General features: G+C 36.6%; 1 protein-coding gene across 2 annotated transcripts in view; it reads left to right on the top strand.

Moving 5' to 3' along the window:
* TMTC2 (transmembrane O-mannosyltransferase targeting cadherins 2) overlaps nt 1–14,790 on the top strand; it is a 448,793-nt gene that overhangs the window by 341,682 nt on the left and 92,321 nt on the right. Inside the window, exon 9 of one of the 2 annotated variants that reach the window (XM_044227017.1) lies at nt 8,226–8,307. The exons of the other annotated variant lie outside the window; for it this stretch is intronic. Coding sequence (XP_044082952.1) covers nt 8,226–8,307 — 82 coding nt within the window. The remainder of the gene's footprint in view (nt 1–8,225; nt 8,308–14,790) is intronic. 2 annotated transcript variants of the gene reach the window in all.

Below are 14,790 nucleotides of genomic sequence, written 5' to 3'. Positions count from 1 at the left end.
TCTTTTATGACTGGTTTTATTTATGTAATGCTTGGATAACTGTTGAAGGACAGGTAAAGTCTTCTGGGAGCAATTTAGTTCATAAGAAGATTAATACACTAATTATATTCATGTATAAATATATAAATTTAAGAAATATATACATAAGTTTATATATTTATATAATTTATATATGTAAATATACTTTGTATATATATGTATATGTATATAATACAATGCAATAATGCCAAATCTTGACGTTTTTTGGTGTCATTCAGTAAATTCTGAGTTATAGGATTAAGACACACTTTATGGGGGGTGGATGATATAATGACTTATTTATTATTAAAAAAATTTGTGGTATGGTTTACTTTTTCAACTATAACAATTCAAGCTAAAGTCTAATGGGGTAATTCTCTTTTTTTTTTAAAGATTTTATTTATTCCTTTGAGAAAGAGAGTGAGAGAGAGAGAATAGGAGCGGAGTGAGGGGCAGAGGGAGAAGCAGACTCCCTGCTCAGCAGGCAGCCTGATGTGGGGCTCGATCCCAGAATCCTGAAATCATGACTTGAGTCGAAGGCAGACTTAACCAACTGAGCCACCCAGGCATCCCCAGTGTAACTCACTCTCATACTTAGTATTCCTGAGCGCTCTGAGAGTTAAGAATATTTGTGGGAGTTCTTTATAGATCCTAGATATCAACCTTTTGTCTGTACTGTCATTTGCAAATATCTTCTCCCATTCCGTGGGTTGCCTCTTTGTTTTGTTGACTGTTTCCTTTGCTGTGCAGAAGCTTTTGATTTCGATGAAGTCCCAAAAGTTTATTTTCACTTTTGTTTCCTTTGCCTTTGGAGACATATCTTGAAAGAAGTTGCTGTGGCTGATATCGAAGAGATTCCTGCCTATGTTCTCCTCTAGGATTCTGATGGATTCCTGTCTCACATTGAGGTCTTTTATCCATTTTGAGTTTATCTTTGTGTACGGTGTAAGAGAATGGTCAAGTTTCATTCTTCTACATATAGCTGTCCAGTTTTCCCAGCACCATTTATTGAAGAGACTGTCTTTTTTCCACTGTATATTTTTTCCTGTTTTGTTGAAGATTATTTGCCCATAGAGTTGAGGGTCCATATCTGGCCTCTCTACTCTGTTCCACTGGTCTGTGTGTCTGTTTTTATGCCAGTACCATGCTGTCTTGGTGATCACAGCTTTGTAGTAAAGCTTGGAATCAGGTAACGTGATGCCCCCAGTTTTATTTTTGTTTTTCAACATTTCCTTAGCAATTCAGGTTCTCTTCTGATTCCATACAAATTTTAGGATTATTTGCTCTAGCTCTTTGAAAAATACCAGTGGAATTTTGATCGGAATGGCATTAAAAGTATAGATTGCTCTAGGCAGTATAGACATTTTAACAATGTTTATTCTTCCGATCCAAGAGCATGGAATGGTCTTTCATCTTTTTGTGTCTTCCTCAATTTCTTTCATGAGTGTTCTGTAGTTCCTCGAGTACAGTTTCTTTACTTCTTTGGTTAGGTTTATTTCCAGGTATCTTATGGTTCTTCGTGCTATAGTAAATGGAATTGATTCTCTAATTTCCCTTTCTGTATTTTCATTGTTAGTGTATAAGAAAGCCACTGATTTCTGTACATTGACTTTGTATCCTGCAACGTTACTGAATTACTGTATGAGTTCTAGTAGTTTGGGGGTGGAGTCTTTTGGGCTTTCCATATAAAGAATCATTTCATCTTCGAAGAGAGAGAGTTTGACTTCTTCTTTGCCAATTTGGATACCTTTCATTTCTCTTTGTTGTCTGATTGCTGTTGCAAGGTTGATACCCAGGATCTATAAATAACTCCTCAAACTCAACACACACAAAACAGATAATCATATCAAAAAATGGGCAGAAGATATGAACAGACACTTCTCCAATGAAGACATACAAATGGCTATCAGACACACGAAAACATGTTCATCATCACTAGCCATCAGGGAGATTCAAATTAAAACCACATTGAGATATCACCTTACACCAGCTAGAATGGCCAAAATTAGCAAGACAGGAAACAACATGTGTTGGAGGGGATGTGGAGAAAGGGGAACCCTCTTCCACTGTTGATGGGAATGCAAGTTGGTGCAGCCACTTTGGAGAACAGTGTGGAGATTCCTCAAGAAATTAAAAATAGAGCTTCCCTAATACCCTGCAATTGCACTACTGGGTATTTACCCCAAAAATATAGATGTAGGGAAAAGGAGGGCCATCTGTACCCTAGTGTTTATAGCAGGAATGGCCACGGTCGCCATACTGTGGAAAGAACCAAGATGCCCTTCAGTGGACGAATGGATAAGGAAAATGTGGTCCATATACACTATGGAGTATTATGCCTTCATCAGAAAGGATGAATACCCAACTTTTGTAGCAACATGGACAGGGCTGGAAGAAATTATGCTGATTGAAATAGGTCAAGCAGAGAGAGTCAATTATCATATGGTTTCACTTATTTGTGGAGCATAATGAATAGCATGGAGGACAGGGGGAGTTAGAGAGGAGAAGGGAGTTGGGGGAAAGTGGAAGGGGAGGTGAACCATGAGAGACTATGGACTCTGTAAAACAATCTGAGGGGTCTGAAGTGGTGGGGGGTGGTGCAAAAACAATGAATACTGTTATGCTGAAAATAAATAAATTAAAAAAAAAGAATGTTTGTGGGAGTGTATGTATTTTTATATAAAAATAGTTATGTATAGGGGCACTGGGTAGCTCAGGAGACTAAGTATCCATTCTTGGTTTGGGCTCAGGTCATGATCTCAGGGTTGTGGAATTGAGCCCCATGTTGGGCTCTGCACTGGGCATGGAGCCTGCTTAAGATTCTCTCTTCCCCTCTCCCTCTGCCCCCCTCCATAATATATATAAATAAATAAATGGGAAAAATATATATTTGTATATTTTGTAGTGGGGAGTAGTGTTACTCAGGCATCAGAAGAGGTGCTGCTTGCCTTGTACACCCATGTGGGTGGGCATCAGTTTCTGAACAATGATGGTAGCATCCAGTTTAATTAGGAAACAAAATAAATTGAAAGTGACTCCCACACCGTGGAACAGGCTCTATAAGCCTTACTCGCTATTTACCTACCATGTGTAGGTTTGCTTGCTGCCAGTCAGGAGAGGGAGAACCTGACAAGACCTAGTCCTAAGAATGAATTTTCCATAAATTTAAATAATGCTATCTTGTATCTACATTTATATCACTCAGTATAGTGTTACAAGTAACATATAATGTAAATATAATGTAGGGATATTGATACTCGCAAAGCTCTAATACCTGGGTATGGATCCCGCCCTTTTCCAGGGAAATGTCGGTTCTCTCTTCTCATCCTCCTCACTCTCCTGATCCCACAGCCACTGCTCCCAGATCACACTGTGCTGCTCACAGTCCAATTGGTTAATTTTCAGGACTGACGCTATCTCTGCACAGTGTCTAGTCTAGGACTATACCAAGAATTTCTCTAGTTGTTTTATGTCCTTAACTTCTGAATCACCGGCATTGTCAACTGCTCCTTTTTCTGGGATACTGAGTTTTTGCTGTTTAACTGACTTGTGTGTGGGTACACTGAATGGTCATGTACAAACTCTAAATACTTACCTAGAATTACAATTTTGTACAAATTAAATATCCGCTCTCTAAGCACTTTATATATGAAGGGAGTTGGTCTAGTATCTTAGAGTTCAAGTCATATAATTAGCATGTTAGTAAGGACTCTTAAAAGTAATCACATCATCACAATTAAGAGAAAAAGGAAATTATTAGCAGTTGCAGCATCACAGAAAGCCTTATAGAAAACTGAGTGTTTAGTTAAGGCTTGAGGCAAAAAATGCATATGAACAAGTGAAAAAATGAGCAACATTACAGACTGGAAGAAATAACTAAGGGAAGACATAGGAGCTATGGATAAGGCAGATGAGGAAATTGGCCTGATAAGGTAGGGGAATTTATCCAGGAAGATTTGAGCTAGATTGTGGAAGATTTTGAAAATTAAATTGATTATTAAACAGAACGTATGGAAACTAGGAGCTATTAAAATATTTCTGAGCAAGAGCATAAGCTAAAAACAGTTTCACTTAAGTAATTAATTAATGTGACGAAATGAAGTTTATTAGGTCAGGACGTCTGAAATCTTTGTCCTTCTAGAGGCAAAATGAGAAGAGATTTGACTTAAGGCAGGGAAAGTGTCAGGAATGAGAAGCATTTTATAGAAAAATTGTGAAACTTAGTTTCTAGGAACACCTGGGTGGCTCAGTCCATTATGCGTCTGCCTTCAGGTCAGGTCATGATCCCAGAGTCCTGGGATCCAGTCCCACATTGGGCTCCCTGCTCAGCAGGGAGCCTGCTTCTTCCTCTGTCTGCTGCTCCCCCTGCTTGTGCTCTCTCTCTCTGACAAATAAATAAAATCTTTTAAAAATTTTTTACTTTCTATATGACATGAAATTTGGAAAAGGATTTTTAAATTTTGGTAAGTAAAAACCAAATAGTGGCATTGAAGTTGGAAGGAAGGATTCTTTTGAAAAGATAGAAGGAAAAAATATCAAAGAATGTCCGAGTTTTGTATGATAAATCCGAAGCTAATTATTTCCCTACAACTTGTGATTTTTTTTTTAAGCAATCCTCCAAATTGGTATTAATTATGTTTACGTTTCCAAATGAGGAAAAAGACTCAGATGTGTTCCTAAAGATACTCCAAGTCACTCTCACTGTTAAATAAGTAGATTCAACAAGACTCAAACACAGGCTTGTTGTCTCTGGGCCAGTTCTTTCAGTGAAAATTGGAGAAATTGCCCACAGTGCTCTGTTACTAATTCCCCTGCTTATTGGGTTATGTGTTCGTTATGTGCTTCTTGCAACTAAGGACTCGAGGCCAAGCATGCTGTGTTGTTCACAGTTCCATCCCCGTTACTTAGAGCTGTACAGGGCAAAGAGTAGGCCTTCAGTAAATAATTTTTAACCAACAAAAACAAAGGAACAGGCACATAAACAAGTCACAGAGATGGTGGTAGTAACTGAGCCTCCCAACTCACATTTCCCTTATTTGTCACAGCTGACCACAGTGCCTTTTACTTGGTTTTCTGAACCACCCCACATGCTTAGACATAAGCCAGTATACAAAATGAGTAATGTGCTAGATGCAAGGAGTTTGTACAACCAGTAAGTACTCCATGGTCCTTGCTTGTAGAAAATGCTGACAAAACCTAAAAGCACCAAGAAAAACCTGCTGAGAAATTACTTTTTCTTCTCTACTTCCTTAACTACCATCTTTCTAAAATAGTTACAGTTGAAAGAATAAATTGGATTAAGCATAGTGTTAACCTCCCAGGTGCCATCTTTCTTCCTAAGACACAGTAATATATGTGTGTGGTGGGTTTATGCATGTGGTTGACTTGATTTCTTATATTCTTGTGAGGATTTGATTTTCCTCCTCATTATTTGGCATTTGACTAAATAAACAGTGATCCAAGCAGAAAAATAGGTTTTTGCATGATGGTTTTGTACTCTCCTCTACCTCAAGAAAGATTGTTCTGGCCTTTGATTTGTTTATTTTACATCTAAGAGATGTTGGGACTCATTGCCTTTAATAATTTGGTCCACTGAGCAACCAGAGTCCACTGTCCTTTGAGATCTGGTGCATGTTTTTAGCGCTACATACTATTGTTTTGCCAATGGACTACACACAAGCATCTTATAATCCCGTTTACTGTGACATTGATAAATGAGCCAGTTTCTTCTCTATCCTGAAAAACTTAAAAACTTAAGTGGAAGAAGGTTCACAACCCTTTGTATCGTTGCACATAACATTTGTATAGACTTTACAAAGATAGTTTTCATTTTGTATCTTTAATTATCTTCTGTGAGTTCTTTGTACATCATTTTCTAATGGTGATTAGATGTGGCTGACCACATCTTACTGAGACTGTGTAGATAACAAAAAATACTCTTTGACATTTAGAATTCTGTGTTCTATTGCATACTGTTTGTGTGTATATGTAATAGTTAACATGTATTACAAACTTACACCTAGGTTACCATAATAACTACTTTTTCAGTTTGTCTCAGGTGATCTACTGATCTTATGAAGTAGATTTGATATCTTCCTTGTAAAGTTAATACACTTTATTTTTAGAGCAGTTTTAGGTTTATAAAAAAGAATTGAGGAGCACCTGGGTGGCTCAGTCAGTTGGGCATCAGTCTCTTGATTTCAGCTCAGGTTGTGATCTTGGGGTCATAGGATCATGCTCTGTAGTCGGTATAGAGTCTGCTTGGAATTATCTCTCTCCCTCTCCCTCTGCCTTAACCCACCATTCTCATCCCCCCCCGCAAATAAATAAATAAATAAAATGTTGTTTTAAGAAATTGAGCCGTAATTTCCAATTCCGCAAATTCCAAATACTCCCTTACCTTCCTATGACCCTACATAGTTTTCCTATCATTATCTACCTGCATTAGTGTTGTCTATGAGTTTTGACAAATATATAATGACATGTGCCCATTATTTCTATATTCTACAGAATAGTTTCACTGCCCTAGAAATTCTCTGTGCTCTACCTGTCTTCAATTATGTAATAGAGAACACTACAGCTACGAGATGATATAATTTTCTAAGGGTCACATGGCTACACCAATGGGGAAGCTGTTCTACCAGCCTAGAATCTATGATCCAAACTTACACATTACTCGGTACAGTTATTTAATTCAGTACAGTTATTTAATTATTTTATGGAATCCTAACTTTGTAAGATTCTTGCTAAGTCTTACTAACTTCATGAAAGTATGACATGTGTAGGGAGCCTTTGCCTGTACTTTCCTTTCTTTCCTTTGATGTTAAAATGTTATGAGAAATATGGCAGGGAATTAAAATTTTAATTATTGGGTATTTTGCAAGACTTGTGATTTAAAGAGAAGTTACTTGACTGGAGTAGAATTAGTAAAATAGCAGAAGAAATGAAGATGTCAGTTGTCTGCCATCTGCTGTAGATGGTAGAAACTATATGTAGGCTGGGTCCTACTGGGGAGAGTAATGGTGAATAAAGGATGTAGGGACAGTGAATTTTTTAAATGAATGAATGAACAAAAAGGGAGGGGTGAACAGAGAAGTGAGTCAAAGTTGAATGGTAGAATGTAGGTCAATTACACACCTGTACCTTTGTAAGATTTATCTCTGTAGCAGTGGTTTAAAAAAGTACCTGAAGAAAGAAAAACATTGCCTGAAGTTGCTGTGGTAGATGGTGTATAAGTTAGAAGGAGCAAGGAGATCAGATGAGTTCTCTTCACTCTAGACCATGACTTCTGGAGATGTCCACCACCCAGTGCCTTGCTGCCATGCAGACAGCAGAACTCTTCATTCCAGCCTTACAGGGCAAGACAGGCTTGCCCCGGGAAAGTTCTCCTTGGGGCTCTTCTATCTCAAGCCACCCCTTTGTGTTACTCTGTAGGCCATTTCAGTTCAGAATCTATAACATGGTAAAGAGCATACAGTTTTAGGATCTACCAGGAATCACATTATTTTATGAAAAGTCAGTCTGTTGCCTACAAGTCTTCCCGCTGCTTGTTGCTTATTTTCTTCTGGGGATGATGGTAACATTTACTTAAAATTAAAACCATAGCTAGGAAGAAGCACTAGCTTTAGATTAAATCCTGGTTTAGGAGTATTTTAGTCATGAAAGATAAGCAGTAGTTGTGTGAGATTCAACAAACTGTGACCTACTTCTTCATATGTAAAGCGAGCCATTAGGGAAAAAATCATCTCAAAAGCCAAAATGCTCCAAATTCTTTACCAGGAAGAAGAAATGAAGAGGAAACAAACAGAAGGGAGATAATAAAATAGAAAATGAAAATGATGTTTCCCACCATTCCTTCAAACTATCTCATCCTTTTGGTTTTTGTGAAATCTTTTTTTTTTTTTTTTTACTTTTTTTCTCTTGCCTTCCTGGCCTCTTCTCTGATCTCTTTGATGAACTCACTCTCACTGTCTTTTCTTCTAATCTTGGTGTTTCCCAGGATTCTGACTTCAGTCTTTTCTCTCAGCATACTCTCCTTGATCATCCTTGTTTAGATTAAAAATTAAAAACAAAAAAACAAAAAAACACTTTTTTGTGTGTGTGATGATTGCTAAGTAGGCGTGAGTCTACTTACTTCATTTGGGCCCAGGAGGTAAACGGTCCTTCACGATCTACTGCTGAATCATCCATTTTCTCTGTTTTTTAAGGGTCGTAAGAGTGAGGCTGAAAAATTCTTCTTGAAGGCTATTGAGCTGGATCCCACGAAAGGAAACTGTTACATGCATTATGGTGAGTGGTTGATAGTTTTTTCCACGTCCCCCACATTTACTGTTCATGTTGGTATAAGATTTAGGATTTGCCAGCAAAGAGCATTTTGAGACGGCATGGGCTTTGTTGCTCCAGATTTCACCCCATGCTGTAGTCTTAGCTTCTCATTCAAAGCAGTCATGTTCTCGAGGGCTATGCATTACATTTTCCATTAGTAATTTTCATAGGACTTCAGTGGGGAGAGGCATTTTCACAATTGTCTCTTTCAAGTCCAGTGTGAACTGTAAATAAGGGCTCATCAGAAAAGCATCCTGCTCCTTGCCTGATGCCTGGTATGGACCCAGAATATTAGCTCTCTTATACTTGTAAATGATAATGTATTGTTCACTGATCTATCATTTTGAAGTTTTGGAGGTTTACATTTTGACGACAAGTTCTAGCTTGCTGGAAAATAAAAAATGTACCCAGTCCTCTAGATACCTGAGACTGGGGTCAAGGATAAACCATAAATAGTGTAAAAGATGTCTTTCTCATTCAGGTTAGCATTGGCCTTAATCAGCCCAGAGTGAACTTACATAACAAGTCTGTCACACTCCACTCTGTCATTAGTAGTGAGTCATGTGGTAAGTGAGGTGAAGTATATAGCTGGTTTAGTGTTGGGTAAGAGTACTTATTTCTACCAGATTTGTAGTTGGCATGACTTTCAAGGAATCAAAAAGCATTTAATTTTCCTGATTCTTGGGGGGGGGGGGGATGATTTTTTGACTGCTCTTGGCTTTGATGTGTTATTATCGAGTAGTGAACTGAAAGATAGATGGTGGTTAAATCTTGAAGGAATAAAGCTAATATCCTTCTTCAAGTTATTCTTTCTAACATTTTACAGTTGGTAAAATGAAATTCAGTGAGAGGCTGTCAGTGTGGAAAATGGAAAACGTAAAATGGAAGATGCACTTTACCAACCACAAGTCCATTTGTTTATTTACATTTTGGATATATGTTTATAAATCTCGGGTCAGGATGCTTTATCTTTCCAGCATAACACAGCCTGTAATTTCACATGGGCTGTTGCATAACTAGTCCAGATTTTGTTTCACGGTGCAGTGTTATTGCATGTTGGGTTGGCAGTCAACTAATTTAAGTTTGCTGCAGAATTTATTTTATTTTTACAGGATTTCTCATATGAACTATTTTAAATTAGATTTTCTCATGCATACTATTTTGGGCACCCCTACTGTGCATTAAAGTAGGTCCATGATTATTTTCCCTGAGTGCTTCTTATTGCATCTTTTGAAGTAGAATTTTTTTCCTCGATCTTGCCTTCTATGCTTCCTTTACCTCAAACTAGTTCCAGTTAATAATCTCTTAATCTTGTTCCCATAATTTTATTATATGCTTTAGGTTTTTCATAGTCGATTCCTTTATATTTCCTTATTGGTTCATTGGAATTGCAAAAGGAAAAAACACTGTTGTGTTCGTTTTAAGAGTTTGCCTCCTCATTATTATGAATTATCTGTCTTTACCCACTTCTGTTTTATTATTTTTTTCTATGACATCATTCTCCTGATTTTTTTTTTCCAGTTTTGGTATTAGTGAGAAATTTTTGGATTTAGTTTTAACAGAAAGTGTAACAAATCCTTTATTGTAAAGGTTACTTGAAAATAGTGATAATGCGCATTCTGTAACTGTATGTGTAAAAACGGACTCTTAGCACTCCTGGATTATTTTAAAGTTTCTAGCGATGTACACTATTAAAAATATGTGTATTTTTAATGGGAGGAATGAGTACGTAATGTCCTATAATTTTATGAAATAGTTTCAATACTTTTTCCTATTCTGGAATAGGAAATGAAAAAGACTCAGGATAAAGCATCAAGAAGTGGTAGTTAAGACAAAATAACCTACATGGACAGGAAGCCCATAGCTGAGTGCTTGATATTCCTGTCTGACTATCCTTATGTTCTAAAAAATGTACATTTAATTTGGGAGAAATCTACTTCAACTAAATTTTAGAACTGGAAGATTCCTTAAAATTCTCTGATATAATCCCTCTCTTGTACAAATAAAGCCTAAAGACCAAAGCCTAGAGAAATGAAATTGGCTTGCCCAAGTTAGTTAAAAGTAACTAGCCTTTGAGTCTCTTGATAACCGCCATTGACTTTTCTTCTCTAAAGTATGTTCCATTTCTCTCACAACATGGGGAGATACCCAAGCAGATATGCAGGTAGGTAAGTAGGTATTTTCAATTAGTAGGTCCTTCTATGCAGTTTTAGAATGTCAAATTCATATAATTATAACTCAGCTTAAAAAGTTTAGGGAAGGACTTTTATCCACTTAAATGTGTATACAACATGTCTGATGGTGTGAGGTACCATTCTATTTTCAGAAAGTGAGTAGTGCTATGTATGAAATAAATAGTGTGATGTCATTTTAAGAAGGTGATGTGGGAGAAGTAGGGTGCTTCTTGGCAGCAAGGAGTCAAGTAGAACATCTGTGAAAAGGTGATGTTTGAAATCTGTACGTGTGAACTGGCTATTTGAAGAGCCAGGTAAGAGCATTTCAGATAGAAGAAAGAAAGTTTAAAGGCCAAAGGCAAGAACAAGCTTGTATTCACAGCAGAGAAGGAAACCCAATATGACTGGATCATATTGAACCAGATTGGAAAGTGGGAGGAGATGAGACTGGAGAGAAAGCAGAGCAGAGCCTGTGGGGTTTATCAATCAAGCTAAGGAGTATGCATTTTCTTCCTAGGGCAAAGGAGGGGACTCTGTGGAGAAGACAGGATTAGGGAAAGATCTAGGGGAACTCTTGCTGTGTTTTAGTCAAGAGAAGATAGATTAGACTTGGGAACGGTTGTGGAAATGTAAATATTTTGTTGAAGGAATACACTTACCTTCTTTAGAAATATCTAAGAAAAAAAAATATCTAAGACAATTGAGAATGGAGAGACCCTGATTTCCATTTTTGCACATCAATATCTAGCATATTGTCCTATACACGGTAATGTGCAATAAATGTTGGTTGAGCTCAGTTAGAGATGTTCTCCATTTTAGACTTGAATGTGGTTTTTCAAAATAGACCAAAAGGTTGTTCCATTAGCATTTTTATTACTTCTTGTCCAAGGAGATACATAGTATGATTCCTATCAGTTCTCCATCAACTTACTGGTTATGGATATTTTTAGGATATTTATACCCACAATTGAATGAATAATAATACTTCCTCAGCTTAAAAAATTTATTTATTTAAATAAAATATACCTATTGTTTTGTTATCTTTTTTTTTTCCCAATACTTTTGCAAATGCCCATGAAAATGTCAGTGTGGGAGAGTTTTGTTCTGTTGGAAATTGACTCTCCTGTATGTTGATGTGCTTTTGATTTGGTTGTTGATAATACACATGGCTTTGAAAATGCCATCCATTTGGGACTAGACAAAGGGAATTAATTATATAATTTATATTGACTGCAATGATCATTAGAAGGCAGTATTTAAAAGTACTCATAGTTGGGATGCCTGCGTGGCTCAGTCGTCAGTTAAGCATCTGCCTTCAGCTCAGTCTTGGGATCGAGTCCCACATCTGGCTCCCTGCTTCTCCCTTTGTCCCTCATACTGCTCGTATGCTCTCTCACTCTCTCTGACAAATAAATAATTAAAATATTTAAAAAAAATTACTCTCAGTTACTTGTATTTTTATTCTACCAGTTTTGTGCTTTTGAGGAAGGGTTGAGTACAAGATTGTCTTTTTTTCTTCAGGATAGCATGCAACAAAGAAAGCTGGATAGGTTTATAAAACTTGTTCAATAAGTTTGTTAAATGTAGGGCTTTCTGGTACCGTAATCTCTGGGATTAAGATTCCTTATCTGTAAAATGTGAAAGAGTTGATGTGAGCTTTCAAAATGTTTTTCTATACTAAGATTTCATATTGTTGTTAATATATACTCAATTTCTCAGTGATCTTGCATCAAAAATGTTAAAGAGTATGTAGAAAACAGGTTTCACACTATGGTATCAGTAATAGTATATTGTTACATTCATGTGTCATCAAGTTTACAGTGCATCCCATGCCCATAAGGAACAAATCATATGAAATTTTTATGGAATTTGGTTTATAAATTTCAAAGATGAGAATTTGGTACCTTGAAGTGTCATGGGGGCCTGTACTTCAAGGGATTCTCCCTGGTTTTCCCAGTGGCTCCAGTGGAAAGCTTCTGCCAAAAGAATAAAAGTGAAGACAAGAAGTCACTCTCTTTTATTTTTCTTTTTGAAGAATTAGTAGGAAAACCATTTTATCAAACAGAATAATTCTATTACAATTTTTTCTTTATGTGTATAGTAGTAAATTTTATGTAGATTAAAACAGCTTAAGTTAATGTGCATTTGTTATAAGACAACTACTGTGTATGAATCTGGGTGGATGGCAATTCATTAGTTATTAAGGACAAAAGCAAAAAAGGGAAAAGGAAGCAGACTGTGATAAATGTTCTTGCGAAGTGCACTATTGTGTAGACCTTGGATGGTTTCTTTTTCTATCAACCTCTGACTGTATGTTTTTAAGAGTTAAGCCCTTAGCCTTATTTTCTTTATTACAGTTACACTCTGTGGGTGAAGTTGTTCATTCCAGGGGTTCAGCTGTATAGTGATGAGTCCTGAACCTCTTCATCCAACTCAGTATTTATCAAGCTAGATGTAGGGAGACAACAGGGAACAAGACAGGCTCCAGTAGAGATGCCAAACTGGTAAGGGAGGCCCACATTGTAAAAATGATCATTTAATTATAATTACAGTTGTTTTTATGAAGGAATATAAAGGGGCCTTGATTTGGGGGGTTGGGGAGCAGGAGAACTATGCCTGATGAACTTACACATAAACTATATTTGAATAAATAGTAGGAGATCACCAGAAAGAATTGTAGATACAAGGGGATACATTGAAGAGCAATAAAGCAGGGAGAGGTCTTGATGCAGAAGACACAGCATATGCCTGGAGGATAGTTCAAAGGCAGAATTAGGACTGTAGCTGGAAACTCTGAGAAGATAGTTCTGGCTCCATGGGAGGGACATTATAATTTATGAGAGCCATCAGCTTATGAAATGAATGCCCATTGAAGATTTTTCAGCTGTGGGTTTATAAGGATGCTAGAAGGAATTGAAGCATTGGTAATAGAAGAGGGCTGATCTGGGCAACCATGAAATCATTTCTAATGTAAAGGAACAGTCATTTTGTCCTTCTTTTTCTTGAACCTACAGAGAAGTGTAGAATTTTTAAAATTATGATTATCTAGATTATTATTTGGCTCTACTTCTCAATTTTAGAAACCTGAAAATGTGTTACTACATTTATCCCGATCTTTTTCAATCATTATGTAATTCCTGTGAGGTAGAAATAGATCTCAACTTCATTTGACTGAAATAATGGAAGTTCAGAATTTCCATGTGATTCTCTGGGTCAGAAATTTTCAACATTCATAGTGGGAAAAGAACTTGAAAAGTCCAGCTCTTTCAACTTCTAAGCCCAGGACTTTCAATTATAGATATTATAGTCTATTTGTCTTCAGGATGCTCTTAAACTTCATTTTAAAATGTAGGCCCTGGGGTGCCTGGGTGGCACAGTCGGTTAAACCACCAACTCTTGATTTCGCCTCAGGTCCTGATCTCAAGGCTGTGAGATCAAGCCCTCCATCAGGCTCCACACTCAGCACAGAGTCAGCTTGAGAGTCTTTCTTCCTCTCCCTCTGCCCCTCCCACTCATTGTCCCACTTTCTGTCTCTCTCAAATAAGTAACAAAATAATGCTTAAAAAAAAAAGTAAAGTAGGTCTGGGAGGAAATTGTTAAAATGTCATATTTGATATTTTTTCAGTGAACACTGAAAGGGGGAGTTAAAAATATGTGATAGGTCGAATTGGTAAGAGGTCTGTAGTTATTTTTTGTTATTGTAATTAAAGCTATTCAGAAGATGGCAATGAACTGGGGTTGATTGTGTTGTATCATTCTATATTTTAATCACTTCATAAACTCCAAGAGTAATTTTAAAAAATTAAATAATGAACTAAGTAATGATATTGCCTTGATTTAAAATACATTTTTGTTAGCTTTTCCAAAATTTCATTGAGATGCAATTATGTTTAATGCTTAAGACCAAAATATTTTATTAAAATATCAGTATTTGTGTCCCTTTATTGCTCCAAGGACAGCACAGACAGCTCACAGATATATAATTAGAACATGATATTTCTAAATGTCATTCCAAACTATTTCATTTCTTACCTGTGTTTTTTTATTTTTAAATTTTCTATTACAATGTGTCTAATAGGTTAATATTATTTAATCTTTTTAATCTTCACACCTGGTGTATTTTATGTGCAATATGTTTGCAAGCTTTTTAAAATTAAAACTTCATCGTGAATAGAAAGGGAAGACCAGGAAAGGGAGTCTTTAAGCTTATAAGCAAAGAATAGAGGAAAAAATTAAAGGATTAATGTATTTCCAAAAGAAATACAGTTAAAGG

The sequence above is a fragment of the Neovison vison genome, chromosome 12 (genome assembly GCF_020171115.1).
Source record: "Neovison vison isolate M4711 chromosome 12, ASM_NN_V1, whole genome shotgun sequence".
Lineage (NCBI taxonomy): Eukaryota > Metazoa > Chordata > Mammalia > Carnivora > Mustelidae > Neogale > Neogale vison.
This window is presented reverse-complemented; position numbering and strand designations above follow the sequence as displayed.